We start from the raw sequence: 20,814 nt of genomic DNA on the forward strand, positions 1-20,814 counted from the left end.
TACGGTATTTTAAAAATATAATGTTTTGGTAATAAATTGAGTATTCAAAGAATACTAATTATTGAGTGAAAATAAATGAAAAATTTCGCTTCGTCTGTTTCCCATATTGCAATTCAAGTGTTTTTGACTAAGTACGGTAATTTGTAATAATTTTAGTATTTTACATAAACACTTGAAAAAATAACACAAATGAAAATTTTTGCTCCGTTTAGTATCCATATTGTAAATTGTAAAAATTAATAATTTTTCTAAAAAATACGACATTTTGTGAAAAATTATGAGTATTTTAAGGGTGCACAGCAACCAAAGAAGTTGTTGTCTTCTTATTCCAAAATTGTTAAACTTACGGACGCAGGATTGCAGGAACGCAGGACAATCTGATTGTAATAGTTGTAAAAAAATATAAAAAATAAACTTTGTTGCATATTATTTTGTAGAAAGTACTTTAGGAAATGAATCAAAAATCATATCGATAGTTCTCGTATTTTTGAGGATACTAAAATGTCTCTAACAAAAATTTTGGTGCAAAAGCTCTGGTTCATGTGCTCCGTTGAAACTTACTACAACATTAAAACATATATTCTTAGTGGAAGCAGAAGAGGGGGGTACTTTTGATAGATTTAAGCGTGACGTACTTTATGGATGAACCCTTCAACATAATAAATTTTCAAGGGCCAACTTTTTGGTTAAAATAATTAATTGAGAATTTTTTGCTTACCGTAAACTGGGGTGACTTTAATAGCCCGGGGTGACTTTGATAGGATTTTCAAATGGCCGTCAAATGAATATCTAAACTTTTTGAGAGTTTTGATTATGTAAGCATTAAGGGATAGCTTATTATCGAAAATATATGCAAAAATGTGACTGTTACATTGGATCAAATTCACCCCAGTTTACGGTATTTCTATTCTGACTTCATATGCATTCTCAATGTTTTATCGATTTTTGGCGTGAGTAGTTATTTTGTTTGGCAAATTGAGGGATTTTTTAGTGCAAAAACGTGAGAAATGCCAAATTTAAAATATTTTCTCTAAACTTTAAAATAGTTTACAAGCTTTAATCATCACAACAAGATATGCATTGTTAAGGTCGTGTATGGTGTCCTTTACTTTTGGGACAATGATTATCAATGATGCACCCAAAGTTAAAGAACGAGAGGATAGTCCTCACGAAAAGAAACGTGAGGAAAGTGCTATTTTGCGAGAGTATAGTCCTCTCGCGTGTTCATTCGTTCATTGGAACAGTTCATCCTATTGAGTGGCTTATATGGACAAATGACCGCTACTTAGTCACCGTACCATGGTGGTCCATACGGCAAAGGCACGGTTCCATATGCCGAAGGTCTTGGGTTCGAGTCTCGGTGCCGGTACTTTTTTTTTGACTGTTTTCTATTGTAATTTTCTTTTTCAATATTTGAAAGTTTTTTTTTGTAATTTCAAATTTGGCGTTCAAATTGCCGATCTTGAATTATGCCTGTCAGAGCCTTAAGTATCATTTTATGGATTTCATAAAGCTATTATTTTTTATTTACCATTGAAACAATATTTTACCTTTAAACTATTGATGAATTGCGTTGTTTTTTGACTATGATTTTGATCTGCTTGGTATTAACAAATAAAATCAGACATTGCTGAAAGTTGATAAAATTACTTTCAGAATCATATCTTCATAAAAAATATGCTGTTTTAATTTATTTTTTTATAAGATGGCGTCTTGAATTCGGTAATATTTTTTATTTAATTTAATTTTGATGTTTTTGAAACGTTTTCATCAATAAATAAAGTCGTAGTGCATTTCTATCTGCTTTTTAAAGAGAAACAAGCTCAATGCTTTAGCTTTTCTCGTTCACAACTTTACTAGTAACTGTAACTAGCAACTAGTAACTGACCTAGCACTGGACGGGAAAGTTTAACGAACCGCACAAATGCTGACATCCTGCACACCATCCTACTTTTTTTTTGTTCCCTACCATGGCCTCCCGTGCCTCGAACTAATGCATTTTTCCAATTTCTCTTCCCGACCCTTCCAGGAAGCTTTGGCACAGCTGAGGGGCATGTCGTCATCCGGCATGGGACGGATAGGGGAACCAATCGAAACGCTACAATCCAGGGCACGCGAATTGGAAAAAAAGGTCGGTACCAAAAAGTCGTTGCAAGACACCACTGCCACTACTACTACTTGTACTACTACTACTACTGCTACGTTTTCCCCTTCTCCACTTACTCTCTTTTTTGTCCATCGTTTGTCATGAAGTAGGATGAGTTTTGTGTTCCACTTTCGACTGGTTTCTTTTTTTTGGTTCAGTTCTGCTTATTTTGTCTTCACCTTTTTTACCTCTCTGTCAGTCTCTGTCTATCTTTGTCTGTCCAACTCTGTCTACTTGTACTGTACTTGTTTCTAAGCTCTTTTAAACTTTTTTCCTCGTTGTGCTGCTTTGGTAATAATTGTTTCCAACTTTCTACCAACCCTACTTCACCGTTTTCATTCATGTGTTTCTCGCATCGTTCATTGTCGTTTTGTTGGTTTAAACATTTGCTGTCCATCAGTAGTAATGCAATCGTCACACGATGTCCCGAATTTTTGGTGTATCTATTTGTACATATTTGAAATGAGTAATGCCGTCCGATAAAGTTTGATAATTTTTTAACACTGCAATGATCGTTAAAATTGAGAAAAAGCCTAATTATATTTGAACAACAGCACGATTTTTGCTGCCTTTTCCATGTATTCTTTCACGTCGTTGGAACGCATATTTGTTTTTCAAGAATTAAATTTTGTTCTAGTTATTGAAGAAAATATGAAAAAGACAAATACAAATTTAATTCATGTAATTGGCCTTCGTCTCTGATTAAAGTCGATAGGGAGGAGCAAATAAAAATAAAATCAAAATTACATTTAGGTTTAAAAATTCGATAAAGTTTAAAATTTAATGAAAATACAGGTCTAATTTACTGAGAACAATTTTAAATTATATTTATCATTTCCGATAATTCCGATCCGCATCGAGCCAGAATTAGGGGTGATCATGTGGTTTAAAATGAAACTTTTTTCAAGAAAAATTATATTTTTCCGACTGTATAAAAAATTTGCGAGCATGTTCAAATAATTATTCCTGATGTCAGAGAAGTGATTAAAAATAAAAATTTTAATCCATAATTTTTCTATTAGTTGAATTTTTTCACTCCATTTGGGAACCCCTAGGACTATCCACGACCATTTCCAATGACCGTGAGAAGATGCCAGAAAATCCAGCTACCAGCTAAATCTAAAATACACTAACGCAACACGTAAAATTTTATCTTCACCCAGAACTGGGTATCGGCATACGAGAGGATAAAGAGCACGATTCGGTAGTAAAATGGTACTGTGTGCGGACGGAGGGGATAAATCCCGAAATTACCGAGAGTACTTTACTCATGGTTCATCTTCAAAAAAAGTTCATCTAACAAAAAAAAAGTAGCGGTACCGAGACTCGAACCCAAGACCTTCGGCATATTGAACCGTGCCTTTGCCGTATGGGCCACCATGGTTCGGTAACTAAGTGGCGGTCATTTGTCCACATAAGCCACTCAATAGGATGAACTGTTCCAATGAACGAATGAACACGCGAGAGGACTTTACTCACGCAAAATAGTATTTTCCTCACGTTTCTTTTCGTGAGGACTATTCCCTCGTTCTTTAACTTTGGGTGTTAATATACTTGTAGTCATAAATAAATAATAAAACATACTATCAGGAGTTCTTTCTACACCCAGAACTGGGTATCGGCATACGAGAGGATAAAGAGCACGATTCGGTAGTAAAATGGTACTGTGTGCGGACGGAGGGGATAAATCCCGAAATTACCGAGAGTACTTTACTCATGGTTCATCTTCAAAAAAAGTTCATCTAACAAAAAAAAAGTAGCGGTACCGAGACTCGAACCCAAGACCTTCGGCATATTGAACCGTGCCTTTGCCGTATGGGCCACCATGGTTCGGTAACTAAGTGGCGGTCATTTGTCCACATAAGCCACTCAATAGGATGAACTGTTCCAATGAACGAATGAACACGCGAGAGGACTTTACTCACGCAAAATAGTATTTTCCTCACGTTTCTTTTCGTGAGGACTATTCCCTCGTTCTTTAACTTTGGGTGTATAATGTTTATATTTCCATTTTAAATCGAACTTTTAAGCATTTAAAAAAATCTACAGATATAAGCTTCTAATTCCGATTCAGTTTCCCTCTCTTGACATCGACTAGGGACAAAAACGTGTAATTAAATTTGTTATGGCCTGATGACTTTATAAAGTAAATTTCATTGCCTTGTTATTTTTTGAGAAACTTGGGAGTTGGGCAATCGTGCTCGATCTTTGATCTACAAATTCACCAAAAATCAGTTTTTAGACCAGTTTTGATTCTTCAGAAAGCTTTAGAAAGAAGAACTAAAGTTATTTTCATAAAATTTAGGATTTAATGATGTTACTTGTTACAAGTGTTTGCCAATATTTTGAAAACAATAATATTTTCCTGGGCCAACTTTTCTTACTTTTAATGTCAATATACAGCAATTCCCCAGGAAAACAGCGTGGAAAAAACAAAAGTTCTCGGATCGGGCTGGCGGTTCCCTGGCCGAAATAATTAGACCCGTATTTTTTTGTTTGGCCATTAGGGTGACCTACGCCGTGTAAGGGTGGTCTAAAAAATGGCCATTTTCGACGATTTTCGCAAAAACCACTTTTTTTGAAAAATCTTAACTCCTCGCCATTTTAACCGATTTCAATTGTCTTATACTCAAATGAAAGGTGATTGTTGGCCTTTCAATGAAAAATAATAAGAAGTTTTAAAAATCTAGCCTAACATATGAAAAGGGCGTATGAAACATTAAAATGCTGTTTTGACGGTGTCTGGACCAAAGAGCCTATGTCTGGAAATATTTTTATCGGATTCCTCGGACATTTTTTCGTAACATACTAAAGAAGTTCAGATCACCCTAACACGGCGTAGGTCACCCTAATGGCCAAACAAAAAAATACGGGTCTAATTATTTCGGCCAGGGAACCCCCGTAAAATATTGAGCCCGTTGTTTTGTTTTTTTTTCCATGCTGTTTTCGTGGGGAATTGCTGTATAAGAACACGATGATTTATGTTTTTTTAAGTTTGTAGAACAGGCCTTAAACCACCAATAAAAAATACAAGTTAAATCTGTAATCAAATACTAAAAATAAATGAAAAAAAGTCTTAGAACAATAAATTTTTGTTTTTCCTAGAACGAATGTTGGTCAAAGTGCCTTGAACATGGGAAAAAATCGAAACAAAATTCTGGCAGTAAAAACATACCATTTCATAATTCAAATGGGGAAATAAAATGTTAAGGATTTTTCAGTTTCACTGACAATTTTATTTTATTTATAATACTAGTTATCGCTTATAATAAAGGAAAGGGGGATCATTACATTACATTACACTTTTGATTTGATTAAATAGTGAAGATACATGTGTTTTTTTTTATCACATTTTCATTATGAACCTATCAGCACTTTGACCTAAAATGACAGCTTTCAAACAGATTTTATAAAATACTTTCTTCGTGTCTTCGCATGTAAATAATGCCCAGCCGATCGGTATTGTACTGCAGTCCAGTCGCATTGTCCAGATCAGAGCAAAGGGAACACCGCAAAAGTAGCACCGCAAAAAGACAATTGTCTTTACAAGACCCCGCGCGGCAAATAATAGCTGAGCAATTCTCTGAGATTTCGGTCATTCGATTTTTTTTTGTATTTTTTAATCCGACTGAAACTTTTTTGGTGCCTTCGGTATGCCCAAAGAAGCCATTTTGCATCATTAGTTTGTCCATATAATTTTCCATACAAATTTGGCAGCTGTCCATACAAAAATGATATGTGAAAATTCAAAAATCTGTATCTTATGAAGGAATTTTTGATCGATTTGGTGTCTTCGGCAAAGTTGTAGGTATGGATATGGACTACACTGAAAAAAAATGATACACGGTAAAACAAATTTTGGTGATTTTTAATTTCACTTTTTGTCACTAAAAATTGATTTGCAAAAAAACACTATTTTTAATTTTTTTTATTTTTTGATATGTTTTAGAGGACATAAAATGCCAACTTTTCAGAAATTTCCAGAATGGGCAAAAAATCTTTGACCGAGTTATGATTTTTTGAATCAATACAGATTTTTTCAAAAAATCGAAATATAGGTCGCAAAAATTTTTCAACTTCATTTTTCGATGTAAAATCGAATTGCAATCAAAAAGTAAATTAGTGAATTTTTGATAAAGTGCACCGTTTTCAAGTTATAACCATTTTTAGGTAACTTTTTTGAAAATAGTCGCAGTTTATCATTTTTTTAAATTAGTGCCCATGTTTGCCCACTTTTGAAAAAAATATTTTTGAAAAGCTGAGAAAATTCTCTATATTTTGCTTCTTCGGACTTTGTTGATACGACCCTTAGTTGCTGAGATATTGCCATGCAAAGGTTAAAAAACAGGAAAATTGATGTTTTCTAAGTCTCACCCAAACAACCCACAATTTTCTAATGTCGATATCTCAGCAACTATAGGTCCGATTTACAATGTTAAAACATGAAACATTCATGAAATTTTCCGATCTTTTCGAAAAAAATATTTTCAAAAATTTAAAATCAAGACTAACATTTCAAATGGGTGTAATATTAAATGCTTGGCCCGTTTGAAATGTCAGTCTTGATTTTAAATTTTTGAAAATATTTTTTTCGAAAAGATCGGAAAATTTCATGAATGTTTCATTTTTAACATTGTGAATCGGACCTATAGCTGCTGAGATATCGACATTAGAAAATGGTGGGTTGTTTGGCTAAGACTTAGAAAACATCAATTTTCCTGTTTTTTAACCTTTGCATGGCAATATCTCAGCAACTATGGGTCGTATCAACAAAGTTCAATAAAGCAAAATATAGAGAATTTTCTCAGCTTTTCAAAAATATTTTTTTCAAAAGTGGGCAAACATGGGCACTAATTTAAAAAAATGAAAAACTGCGACTATTTTCAAAAAAGTTACCTAAAAATGGTTATAACTTGAAAACGGTGCACTTTATCAAAAATTCACTAAAGTACTTTTTGATTGCAAATTCGATTTTACATCGAAAAATAAAGTTGAAAAATTTTTAGTGACAAAAAGTGAAATTAAAAATCACCAAATTTTTTTTTACCGTGTATCATTTTTTTTCAGTGTAGTCCATATCCATACCTACAACTTTGCCGAAGACACCAAATCGATCAAAACATTCCTTCAAAAGATACAGATTTTTGAATTTTCACATATCATTTTTGTATGGACAGCTGCCAAATTTGTATGGAAAATTATATGGACAAACTAATGATGCAAAATGGCTTCTTTGGGCATACCGAAGGCACCAAAAAAGTTTCAGCCGGATTAAAAAATACAAAAATTAAAATTAAAGAAAAAAGACCGATTCCGTAGAGAACTGCTCAGCTGCTGGGAAGAGCTTGAAAAATGACACGAAAAAATTGTCACCGCGGTTCTAGCGATACATAGCGCACAAGGCACAAGGAATGGAGTTTACAGCATCTGGATGGAACAGCACTTTTCCTCTCAATAGGAACTGTGTTATAGATCTGCAAATGCTGAATAACAGTAAAAATGGGTAACACGATACTATAGTCCTTGTAATCAGGATTCCGTGTCTTAATACTCAAACAAAAAAAATAAAAATGGCTTAACTGCCTCGGGCACCACAGCTTGGTGATTAAGGAGTGGTCAGATGTCGATGCATGACACTTGTTGGAGATTTATTTTATCAATTAACGAATGAACACATTTGTTATGATGGTGTGAGTTGATAGCATTATTCTTTCGATTTTGTCTTTGTTCTCTCAATAAATTTTGAGGGAACGGTTCTCTCGAGTCTGAATTTTGGATGTATAAAAAGTTTTAATTTACTTATATATGTATGATCTCCATACCTGCAGGCAACTTGGTCCTGGAATCGAATGTGATCGCTGAGGTGAATAATTCGATCATCTTTTACTCCATAATCTGTACACCCACGTGCATAAGTTTTTTGCACGAGTTCTAGTGCTACAAATACCGGCACTAAGAATAAAAAGAAACCCCTTTCCCCTCCCCAAGCACCGGAAATTTGTAGCGGGTGTAGGGACACTTCGTATAGACGCCCTTGCTTCCATCACGTCACTAAAGGTATGGAGAGAAAAAAAAAGTTTTAATTTACTTTTGGCAAAAAAAAGTTCAGAGTTAGTCCTTGTTTTCTCATTTTCTCCTTCTTGTTTTGGCAAAAAAAAACTGCATTTCACCACAAAAAAAAATATGTTTTGTGTAACAGCATTATAAGCACAGAATAAATTATGGTAATTTTGCAGATTTTGTGTCGAAAAAGACTAATGTTGCATTGGTTGAATTTTCATCAGTTTCTGTAAAATACACATTTTTACACATTTTTTTGTTGAAATTACTCAAGAGATAATATTCAACCAAATAAATTTTCAACCTTAAGGAAAATTGGATCCAAGGGGTGCCCCGAGCAAAAATGTTCTCCCAAAAAATACACTGAAAGAAAAAGAATCGATTTTATATGTTAAACTGCCTTACTTGATGGAACACCCTCTCTACCATTCATTTTGTTGCATTTTAAAGCTCTTTCAGATGCATTTTGAACTTTGAAATTAAATTGAATGCCTTAGTTACAGACTTTTAAAGATTTTTGACGTTTATAAAATCCTCCAAATTTGTGTCCCGATTTGCCACACTTTCCGTTGACCTAGAGTGCTAATATTTGGCCCAGATGTAAGTTTTATGTCCAAACAACACCTAAAAAAATCAGGCAGATTGGTGAGGTCGATGCGAGATGGATAGCTCTGCTCGTTGACTCGCTTTCAAATAACGACGCATTTGCAATTTATTGACATCAAAATCTGTAAATCTAGTCAAATATGTAGAAAAATAAGAGTAAGAATTGACTCACAGTTCCTTGACCATACTTTTCGGTCAAGAAAACTCAAGCTGTCTCGTTCCTTCAACTGGATCATCGTCGAGAGGAGGGTTTATCAGAGCGAACCAAAACTTTTTGCCTCCATCAGCTTTATTTTTTTCGTTTTGCGTTCCGTTTGAAGTTATGCTGTGATGCCATCAAAGATGATATGCCTGCCAAAGCGAAGGAACGTTATTTGCATTCTTAAAACGGTCGGCTATAATAAGTTTAGTTATTTTATCTAGCTGTGCCTTTCTTTTGTCCTTTTGCTAAATATTTTGTACGCCCGGCAGCTTTCATACTTTTTTTTTCTTTCTGATGATGATGGGTAAGGTGAATGATGCTGGCACAAACGTCAGCTGGGGGAGAGAGGGCGGTGTGACAGGTACCCGGTGCTAGGTTCCGGCGGGGTTAACCGCATTGCCGGACGTGACCAGGAGGGCTTTTTTGGCTTCACTTTGCTCCGTCCATTTGTGGTGGCGTTCAACTGTGCGGCCCCGGGACGACGGTGTGGTCTGACATATTTTTGGGCTAGCCGGGTTGGCATTGAAAGAAATATGAAAAACCATCATGGCGAAATTAGAGAGCAAATTCTTTTTCCGATTTTCCCCCCAGCCGACGACGACCGGCCGTGGAAATTTGCATAAACAATTTTTTTCGCTTCCTTTTATTGATCAATAAACCGAAATTTTTATTGAACGGGAGAAGTTAAATGCTTGTGCTGCTTGAGGGGGAAGTAGGAGAAGAAACGAGTCAACTCGACCGTTGACTAGCGAATGCTTTTTTACGATTTATTGTAATACGTGGTATTTTATGAGTATGCCCTCCCGACGTAATGAAATTACAGTGGCAGTAAAGTTGCTTCAAAGTGGCTCAAATGTATTGCCCCTGACATCGGGAGTTTCTGATTGCGAAATGTTGTTTGATATAATTTGCCTATTTTTGGTATTAAAGTCAAACTTTGATTTATTTTTAATTTTAGTGAATTTTCTAAACGTATTTTGAAAGCTGATCTTTTATTAAAAACATCTTAGGTAAACAATGATTCAACATTGGCAAGTTACACGCAACCAAACTTTAGGCTACTTTTTCTTTTAATTCGATTGATGTACATTTTCAAATACTCATGCTCAGTATAATGCATACATCACCTTATATCTTATATCCAAGACAGAAGAAAGTGGTTTTCATGGATTTTTGATTCGCTGGATCTGAATCCTCTCCCAGTTTTGCTCCAAGTGGTCTCAGTTTTGAGCTACGCCTTTTTGAAATATTTGTATTTGTGATATTACAGCGATCACTTGAAAATATCTGATTATAACATACCTTCTTAAGACATTTTTTCACAAATTTTCCAAGTTTAAAAATATCCTTATGCATGTTGCTTTATTGAATGTTTGTATTGAAAACTAATGTGAATCAGCTGTATATTTAAATGAATGATAATGAATCGCATTTTTTTTCTTTAGTAGCGTTTTTCGAAAAAAATAAGGCTTCCTTGAAAACACAAATATTTAATCACCATTTAGAGCAAATCTGGAAGTGGAATGTAATAATCTTAGTGTAATATTTGGCTGAACTAGCTTTTTTTAGGAGTCTTCCATTAATCAACACTGAAAGTGTTTGACACATGATAATTTCTTTTCGTGTTTCTTCATCTATGGGACGACCCCCCAAGTTCAACCAAATATTACACTTATAATGAATTGCCCTCAGCTTCTTTATATTTTTTCCCCTTACAACTGCCCAATAATGATATTTTAAGGCAAATTTCTAAAATCTTCGAAAAAAGTTATTTTTTTTGGATGTTGTGTATTAAATTTCACAAACTAACTCGAAATCGGAAAGAATTGCCCCGACCCCTCTATGACGTCATGATTCGAATTCCCGGACGCTTCGAAACCCGGACACCACATCTTGTTTTATCTATTGTTTGGATTTAAGTTCGCATTATGAATATCAAAACTGTGTTATTTGATGAATTCTAACATCAATTTTCATTTAAAGTTTGTTTGAACGCTGTAGTAATGCCAAAACAAGTATATAAAATAAAATTATAAGGTTACCAAAAATGTGAAACATTTCACTGAAATATTTCATAGGCGTCCGAAGCACCGGGAAGGCAAAGCAGAAATTTATGGTTTTGATTTCCTTAAATTCTAGCAAATTTTTATATAAAATATCGATTGTTTTGATGTTAAAAGGTTATTTGAGACCTACAGAATGCCATTTCAGTCCGAATTTGTTCGTTTCATAAGCAAAATCGAGTATCCGGATTTCGAATCAGCTTTTATCAGTGTCTGGGATTCGAAGCACAACAAGTCATTTTAATTTTCAAATTCTGATGAAAAATTGTTAGAAAAGACATATTTTGCATGCATTCTCTTAAAGCTGACAGTTTATACTACATCCCGATGATTTTTCTGCATTGCCAACTTGTTACATGATTTTTTTGCCCGCTATAACAAAAATGATATGCTACTAAGTGTCCGGATTTCGAATCGTGACGTTACAACTTTGCTTTAAGGAGTAATTTTGACCATTGATCACGAATCCGAGGTCAATTTTTAGATATTGTTACTAGGACACGTTATTCAGAGATTTTTAGCTCAAAATCGTGAAGTTGGAATTTTGGTGTCAATGAGACTTTTATGTAAAATTAGACGCCCGATTCGATGACGTTCTAAAAATTACAAAAAATAATTTGTTCATCAAAAGAAATTGAAAATAGTTTGAAAACCACTGCCATTTCTTGGACTCAACTGCCAAAAATTGAGAGGCACGTCATTTAATGGGAAATTCAATGTACATTTCGAATCTAAATTAAACAAGAAGAAGTATTTTTTTAATTTTAAGCATTTTTTAAACGTGTTTTTATAACTTTGCAGGTAGGGCTTCCAAATTTCCCGGGTTTTGAATTTCCCGGGAAACGGGAAAAATATTTTTGGAATCCCGGGAATTTTTTTTTTAACGGTAATAAAATTCAAGTTTTCATGATATTTGTTATGTTTCAAGCTTAAAATCATAGAATAAGCTCAATAATATAAATTGGTGATAGATTACACTTGAATCTTAACAAGGACTACAGTTTTTAAAGAGCCTAAATAAAATTAAAATATGTTTTTTTTGTTCTTTGTTGTGTTACTGTAAAAAAATTAAAAAAATGAAATGACAAGCCTAGATTTCAACATTTGGATGAAAAAAGTGTTTTAAAATGCATTTTACATGCGTCCAGTTGTTCCAAAATATCGATGTATTGACGGTTTTTTTTTTTCAAAAAAAAACTTTTTGTGGGTCTGTACATTGGTATTTCATGAAAATTTAAAATGTTTTCAAAGGAGTTCAGACATGCTAAATGATTAGAAACGCAGGAAAGTGCATTTTAACTGGTTTTCAGTTGATAAAATTTAATTTTCATTAACATTTTGAACTTTATCGAAAAAATATTTTTTTTTGCCTGATTATTCAGGGCGACATAAGTATTGAAAAAAAAAAATATAAGGCAACGGCCATATAATGCTTTAAAATTATTATCGCTTATGAGGTATTCAACTGTTCATATATTTCCACAACCAAATCTGAATTTTCAGACAAAAATTAGTTTTTTTTTAATAATTTTAGTTTGGGATTTTTTTTGCCACCGAGTTAGAGGTCGAGATTATGCTACCTAAATTTACATTATGGTTAACAATTTAAAATAAAACATAATGATCGCCTCATTTGAGACGACAACATAGAATTATGATGAAATGATTAAAGGGGGAACAGGTGCTTTGAAAATAACTTTATTTGTGGGTGACACCTTAAGAAAAAGTGCTTAGTTTATTATTTCATGTTGTCAAAGCTGCTGTCAAAATAAAAATCTAGACTTTTTAAGAACTGCAAAACCAAATCTGAACATTCAAATGAATGTTTAAATTTGATTATTTTGTATTTAAAAAAAGTCCAGATATGCATTGTTGATTGAGAACCGTTGTGGTGTTGTATGTCCAAAGTAGTACTCCCTCCTCTATAGTAGTGATCCAATCGCTTCGCTTAGTTGCTTTAGAACAAAACTATGTTGCTTTCCCCCTCTACGACTGATGCGCTGTAAATATGTTCAATGATTAGTCGCTCGTCTTAAGCCTAAATCTCTCCGCTTCTGTTTCATGTTTATTGTTGTCGTTGATAGTTGCAAAACCTGCCGAACTAAGCCCAGCAAAGCAAACTAATAATACAATAAAAAAAACCCAAAATTTAGAATCTATCTTAAAACCCACCAATCGACCAAATGCATTAAAACCCACTTCATCCACTGTCTCTCTCGTTTGCGGCGCTCAAATCTGGACCCCAAAATTCGCCTGCTCTCCATTTCCCGTCAAACAAAACGAAAATCCAAACAAACAAAACAAAACAATGCCAAACAGGCCGCCCTTGAAACAGTCAGATGCGAAGAGCTCCAGCTAGAACTGTCGGCCTCCCACAAGTCCCGGCCCGGCCGAACGCCGGCCAGTTCCAGCTCCAGCGGAATCGGCCTCAGTAGCACAATCACAAGCAATCCGCAGTCCTCGCTCGGCGGCTCCAGCGGAATGGTCAACAGTATCGGTTCGACGGGCCTGGGCAGCTACATGGGCAATTCGACCTCCTCGGCCCTCGGGGGCAGCATGATGGGTGGAGGAGGTGGAGGAGGAGGAGGAACCGGCGGTGGTGGTGGAGGAGGAGGAGGTGGAGGCGGAACGGTAACCTGGGCTCCGACGCCGACCCAGCAGCAAGGAACGGAAATAGATAGGATTATGGCGAAGATCGAACAGGCACGTTTATCACTTGCTAATGTATGTGTGTTACACCTAGAGACAAAACAAAAACTTACTTTATACTTATTTGATGCGACATGTTGTAATTTGTATGTATTGGTCAAAGCAGCGGAAAAACGCGATCGAATGCGTTGTTGGTGTGTGGGACGAAATGTCGGAAATGACGCAACGTTAACAAGTAAAATTTTGATAACACCAAATTGTCAAAATTCAAGATTTAAAAAAATAATTGACGCTTAACATTGTATATTAAATATTTAGGCTTTTTTATATTCTCGATTTCATTGGTAGGTTTTCAAACGAGTACAATGAACTCAAATTGATGAGCGATGAACTCAAATGCATATAAAAAGTTATAATCAGGAATCAAGGAGTAGGAAGTTGGACGCGAATGTCAAGAAAATGAAGGAATTCGACGATAATTTGGAGAGAATTGGGCGAAAAGAGACCGAAAAAAGTAATTTTTCTCTCAATTCTCTCTCGTTTTGCACGAACGATGAACGTTTTGACCGAACGATGAACATTTTGCTTCGTGCGTGTTGGAAAAGATCTCAGTGAAAAAATAATATGACAAAAGTGCTTTTCTAGGAAGGAAGCAAAAGAGCAATCTTCCTATCTCCTGATTCCTCTAAATTCCACATTTATTAATGAAATCTAGTCTAAGATATCTAATGAACATAACTTTGACAAAAGTTTGTACACATATTTTTGTCGGTTTTCTAGTACAGCTCACGTGCCGTGTTAATTTTTGACGTAAAATTGAGATATAAACAACATGCAATAAGATTTTTTTAAGCTTTTGTCATTGTTATGTTCATTGGTCATTTTAGAACCAATTTTATCAATGCTATCATGGAAAAACGTCAACTTTTATTTATTAAATTTTAAATCAACTTAACTTTTGAAAAGGAAGTTTTAGCGTTTTGACAGTAGCTACTAATTTGCAAATTCCGAGACAACAGATAACTATTTAACAAAACCGCAATGTTTTAAACTTCGAATTTTGTAAAAAAGTAAACTTGAAAGCATAAGAACAAGCTAAATAGTTCAAACTGTTAAAAGGCTTATCCGCCCTATTCTCGGGTTGCTCTAGTATGATAATTGAGTCATAAGTTGGACCTGCTTGAAGCTTTTTTTAATGTGTTCGAAAATTTAAATATTTAAATTTTCAATTAGAGTAGGCTTATTTGGCTCTCCTGGAAGTAACAGCAGATGATGCAGATTAGGAGATTGTGTAGAATACCGTCAGTGGGGGTGACTATGGGTCAAAAAACGATACACCTCTCGTAATTACTTAATAACAAAAACAATTTAAATAACATCGAAAATCTTCCAACGTAGATTTGTTCTTAGATAGTTTACTAACATTTTCCCAAAATATGGTGGATTTTGATGAACACTGCCTTAAATGCCAAAAGTTTGAAAATTGACCCATTCTCACCCCTTAGAGGGGGTGACATTGGGTCAAATGAAACTAAAATGATGCTCAAATACAACGATATGGTAAAAACAAGTCATCCAACAGTGTTTCTAGTTCGAGGGAATCGTATTGACATGCTACAATGTTTGAAGTGGAGATTTTCAAACATTTGGGTAGTTTTCGAGCAATTCCAACAAAAATTTTAGAAAAATGATTTTTCAAGAGGTCATTTTTGGCCAAAAACGTACCTCAACTTAAGACAGCTGTCAAAATAACAGGATTTGCTCTAGGAACGAGATTTTTTCAGCGAAGTCATCTTAAGATGTCCCCTACACAACCCTTTTAACAGAATTCAGTTTAATTGAGAAGAATCTGAGAAATGGTGAAATCCGAAAAAAATCACATTGACCCAATCTCACCCCCCAGACCCAATGTCACCCCCACTGACGGTAAATTGCATTATAGTGGTAATTTTAGACCAACATTACGAAAAAGACGTCATTTTGCTCTACAAAATCGCAAAAGACGCTAGGTCAAATTGAAAATTACTTCAATTTTATAACAATGCCAAAAACCCCCAACAGATTGATTAATCTGCATGGATGTGGATTAAATTTAAACCATCTGGCTATTTTCCCCTATTGGAACGACAAAAAAAACAGGTAATTTTGATCTGCGTTTAAGAATAAGCAGGCACATTTGTTTAAAGTTTTATTGTTATAAAAAGGGCATTTCGCAATTTGAGCACTGGTATTTCTATTGGTTTAGATGCTTTCTTTTTAATTTATAGGGTTTGATATATCTCTATGATATGAAGTAAGTTTATTATTACCAAAAATGTTTCCACACTATTTTCTTACATGTTTAACATTAATAAACTTCTTTTTAAAATGCTAAATTCTTATCATTGAGCAAATTAAGCTTTCAAGCCGATCTTATAAAATGTTTCAACTTAAAGCTTGATTAAAAATGTTTGTGAATTATTTTAAATGTTAGGTTCTTTTGATAAAAATCACTTTCGGCATACAATTTTCATAGCAACAAGAAAAAACTGTTTTCTTTTTCCTTGGTAAGTAATCTCTTTAACAAAACCCCAATAAAGTCAAACGAATATGTGTTGTGTGAAGTTCTCAAAGAACAAATGATAAAAGTAAGAAACATTTCGTTTATGTACCGTAAACCGGGGTGACTTTGATAGGATTTCAATTTGTTTCTGGAATATTTTCCAACAGGTAAGGTTTTTCTCAAGATTATTCTTTTTAAAACATGTACTGGGGCAGGCCACACAAAGTCCATGCACTATTTTGGAAAAAAAAGTTTTTTCAATACTGTTCAGAAAAATAGTTACGTTAAAAATTCTTAGTTTAAATTCCGGGGTGACTTTGATAGTCATAGTATTTCTTGTTAAACTCATATTTAAGATGTTCAAACTTTATTTTTACGTTAAATGTACCATCACTAAAGTAGCTGATATAGTTTTTAAGAAAAAAATCAATGTTTATATTTAGTTAACTAAGTTTATAGGCTTTTTATCAAAAACATATAAATTTAAGGTAAAATTGTTAAAAAGTAGGAATTTTGACTGAAATTTGTTAAAACTAGTTTTGTTTATAAAATTAACGATATATATTGCATTTTAAACTGAATTCGAAGCACGAATCACAAGTTTTCACATTTTACATGAAATTTGTTCAACTAAAATTGCCTATAAATTTGGAGATTTTTTTAATTGTGTTTCAAAAACACATATTATTTATTATTTAAAAACTTATTTAACCTTCTCCTAGTGGAAAATTGTCCAAAGAATCCCAAAATGCATTCCGTTTTCCAATTCGAAATCATGTTCATTGAGAAAATCATGACACTTTTAAAAGTTCAATATAAGTACATTCATCAACATTTCCTTAACTATAGTCAACTAACTCTTTGAACTTTTAAAAAATTTATGAAAAGTTCTTTTTGAGGTACTTTGAACACTTCTCTACCACGGTCAGTATCATTCTAAACAATTCCGTACGTATTTTAATTGTTCTCTTCATTTTGCGGAAAAATCGCAAACCTATCAAAGTCACCCCGGCTATTAAAGTCACCCCGTTTTACGGTACATAACAATTTGGAGACAAGCCTAGAATCTTAAGAAAACTTGATTTTATATAATCAAGGTGAACCGTTGCAAATTTTTGAATGTTACCCTGCTAACCTTGTTTTCTGTTAAATCGTAAGGTTGGTTGAGAGTATTATAAATTGGTCTTAATTGTAAGGTAATTGAAAGTATTGATAACTATTTTTCAAATCAGTACCTTTGTAAATTTTATACGTATGCTTCTGACATAAGTAGGAAGATAGGAATTTGAGAAAGCCTTTACTAAAGAACAATTAAATCAGATTGTTACAAAAAAAATCTAGTTCCATGAAAATTGTGTGCAAAATTTAGAGCAATTTTTATTTTCTCTTTGATCTGCTAATAGATTAAAGCTAACAGTTGAACAAAAAACTTTTGTTTTTTTTCAAGTTCAGTAGCAAAGAATATTTGAATAATTTTGCCGGAAGGTGGTTAGTTTTGTTGAAACAGTGTCAAAATGGAAGATTCTTAGGTGAAATTTTATGCTAAACAAAATAAGCTAAAGGTCACAAGTAATAGTTAACGTTGCGTTAGTTAAGCTTCGACATTTCGCCACACCAAACCCTGTTTATATTATTTTGGAGATAGTTTTTGGAGCCGTCGTACCCGTGAATGAGTTTGTTGTTGATGTTTAGTCAAAACCGGTCAAACGGTACCCCAAAATTCTAAATTGAATTGCCACTCTAATCGAGTCATTCGATTCGTTCGATGGTAGAGCTGTTATAGAATAGTTGAAACACAATACATAGAAGTTAGTCAAACCTGTAAAGATTTTAAGTTCTGAATTTTTGTTTTCTTGCTCATTTATCCTTTACGTTGACCTTTGCGTGTTGAAAACTGATCCATGTCCTAATCATTTTAGGACAATCGTATATTGGCCGAGTTAGAGCAACCTCGAACTACGGGACCAATAATGACGTCGTCGCTCGGGTCTGGTCTGCCCAGTGTGAGCCTGGGCCTGTCCCAGCATCAGCCCCACCTCCAGACGACGAGTTTAGCGTCCCACATGAACAGCACCTCGGTGCTGGGAAGCGGCGGCCTCTCCGGACTGACCAACAGCAGTGGACTGACCTCAAGCGTTGGAATCGGCACCGGCGGCATTCCGAACTCGCTCGGTCTGAACTCGATGGGCATCAGCTCAATCGGCACCGCTGGGGTCAGCTCGATCACGGCCGGAGTCAACTCCATGACGATGGGTGTGACCTCAAGTGCCAGTAGCCACGCGTTGACCGATGGACAGTTCAGCGTACTAACGTCATCGACCGGGACGAACAATCCGTACTCAGCAGCTAATGTCTCACCACTGCCAAGTCGAGCGAACCATATGAGCACTACTATGCCACCCCTATGTCAGGTGCCGATCTCTCTTTTTTCTTCAATTTCTTTATCTCTCTCAAAAAAAAGTTCATTATCACGATTTTCCACCTCATCTGCGCCGTCGTCATCATCTCATCAACTTCACCCCCTCCTTCACTCATTCTTCTCACTCTTTCACCGTTCTGTACATACTGCATCTCACTGTCTTCATCACCTCTCCCCGCTCTTAATAGTGCTCCACCTGTCACACGTTTCAAAAGGGGGGACACACTTTAAACTACTCCCCCCGACCTGTGCAGCCAATCATCAATTTCATATGGCTCATTTATCTTCGTCGACTCGATCGTCGTGCCACGAGCCAGAAACTCATTAATCATTCATCCGCCCCTTTTAATCAATATATAATCTCTCATCACTTAATATACCACCACGCTCATCATCATCCCCCTTCCAGAAGAAGACCAACCACAACAGCTATTTTTAAGTGCCCCCACACTCCAGAAGAAAGCAGCAGCCAGCGCAGCTCTTCTACAATCTGACTCTTTCAAAAACAGAGAAACCTCCAAAATTTGTTGAGCTTCAACTCATCCACCCTTCGACAGTAGATTGTAGATTTACCCAATCAGTGCAACCGCGAATTCTTACGTCCACACCTTTTTACAAAATAACTCGTTCCAATTATCGTAGCGAACACCCACACCTAAGTAGCGTTGATAAAGTTTTTGATCAAGTTCCGATTACACACCAAGGTAGTAGCGTTGAGTACACCACCCAATAATGCACATCCACATCTAACATACACTGCAGCACACACACCGTAGACACCGTTGAGTATTACGTTGGACATCCTTCTTACGTCAAAACCAAGCATGCAGTAGAATAGCATCAACACTAATACTTTTTCATGGCTATTTTGAAAATCACACGTTGGAAACTTTACCAAAACAAACCTTCAAATATTTGGGATTTGAAAATCAATTTAACAATTCTGATGACAATTAACTCAATATCTCAATTTAAACCGATGGAAAGAATCGTAAAAGTCGTATGTATATTAGAGTGTAACAAAAATGGCTTTTTGTCAAGCATTCAGGGGTTTGTTCCGGTGAGCTTGATTGGACGTACACTCAGCCAAAATATCTATTAAAATTCATATGGCGTACCTTATAAACTGTGAAAAGTTAATCGTTTTTGAATTCCATAAGTTTAAATTATGACTTTTCAAAATCATATTCAATTTATATGGTGGGCTTATGGCATTCAATAATAATATTTATGTGAAAATGTCATACACCCAACCTTATGAACCAGAAAGTAGTATGGCGGACAACATTAAACAAGTGAAGGAGCGGCCTTCAACAGATTCCAGGTTTTTAACAAAATTTTTAGTTTTTGCGTTTTGTTTTGATATAAATTTGTTTCACAGGTTAATTAAATGTTTTCTCTGCCACAGCTGCCCAAAAAACTATGACTCGTTTGGTCGTATCGGCTCGATCTGGTCATTGCCCAAAACTCCAAAACAACAAACGGCAGCAGCGACAACTCGATCGACGGCTCGCATCGGTTGTCGTTTGTGCTGCACAAAATTTTCGGCACCGTGCTGGTCATCGAGGAGTGGTCATCTTCGTTGAGTCTTCAGGCAAGGATGAGCGTCCTGTGTCGGTTCGCGTTGAGAAATGTCAATGGGTGAGTTTTTTTGAGATTATTTTTAATATGAACGATGTAAACAACTTCCTCTTCCAGCATCATCTGTACGGACACTTTGGGTTGCAGTATTGACGACATCGACGTGGTAATCTCGTACGAAATCGACCGGATCGGGCGAACGAGTCGTGCCGGAAACCGGGTACCTTCATCACGATGCTGATCAACTGGAAGCAAAAGAAGTTCCAGTTGACCCTCGTCTAGGCCGGCAGGCAGCAGCTGGAGCCGATCGAAAGCCGAGGAGGAATACGCCGTGATGTACTCGGCGGTGCTGATTGACCTGTGCGAAGGGTGCAAAGCCCTGGATCTGGAAAAGCAAACGATCAAGAAGATTCGCAGCGAAATGTTGATCGCTAGCATGACCAAGGTGAACCTGCTTAGCAAGCTGAAGGATCGCGTCGACATTGATCCGGCCCTTCCAGCGAAATGATCAAAGTGATACTTTTTCTGCCAATGACATATTAATGT

At 35.4% G+C, this 20,814-nt stretch overlaps 2 protein-coding genes across 21 annotated transcripts in view; both read left to right on the top strand.

The window, feature by feature from the left end:
• LOC120426310 (RIMS-binding protein 2) overlaps positions 1–20,814 on the top strand; it is a 214,501-nt gene that overhangs the window by 73,892 nt on the left and 119,795 nt on the right. For 14 of the 20 annotated variants that reach the window (XM_052710815.1, XM_052710814.1, XM_052710801.1 and 11 more), the window contains 3 exons: positions 2,030–2,131; positions 13,397–13,801; positions 18,188–18,679. The exons of 2 other annotated variants lie outside the window; for them this stretch is intronic. In XM_052710815.1, coding sequence (XP_052566775.1) covers positions 2,030–2,131; positions 13,397–13,801; positions 18,188–18,679 — 999 coding nt within the window. The remainder of the gene's footprint in view (positions 1–2,029; positions 2,132–13,396; positions 13,802–18,187; positions 18,680–20,814) is intronic. 4 more of the 20 variants (XM_052710807.1, XM_052710820.1, XM_052710816.1 and 1 more) reach the window with 2 other exon arrangements.
• Positions 20,194–20,509, top strand: LOC120426313 (uncharacterized). Its single transcript, XM_039591071.2, has 2 exons — positions 20,194–20,328; positions 20,386–20,509. Exons 1-2 carry the CDS (start codon positions 20,288–20,290, stop codon positions 20,507–20,509), a joined length of 165 nt encoding a protein of 54 aa, XP_039447005.1. The 5' UTR covers positions 20,194–20,287.

Source organism: Culex pipiens, chromosome 3 (genome assembly GCF_016801865.2).
Source record: "Culex pipiens pallens isolate TS chromosome 3, TS_CPP_V2, whole genome shotgun sequence".
Classification (NCBI taxonomy): domain Eukaryota; kingdom Metazoa; phylum Arthropoda; class Insecta; order Diptera; family Culicidae; genus Culex; species Culex pipiens.

Coding starts and splice junctions, on each gene's coding strand:
- LOC120426313 (XM_039591071.2), top strand. CDS start 20,288: ATGAGCGTCCTGTGTCGGTTCGCGTTGAGAAATGTCAATGG. Junction 20,329..20,385: donor GCGTTGAGAAATGTCAATGG/GTGAGTTTTTTT, acceptor TTCCTCTTCCAG/CATCATCTGTACGGACACTT.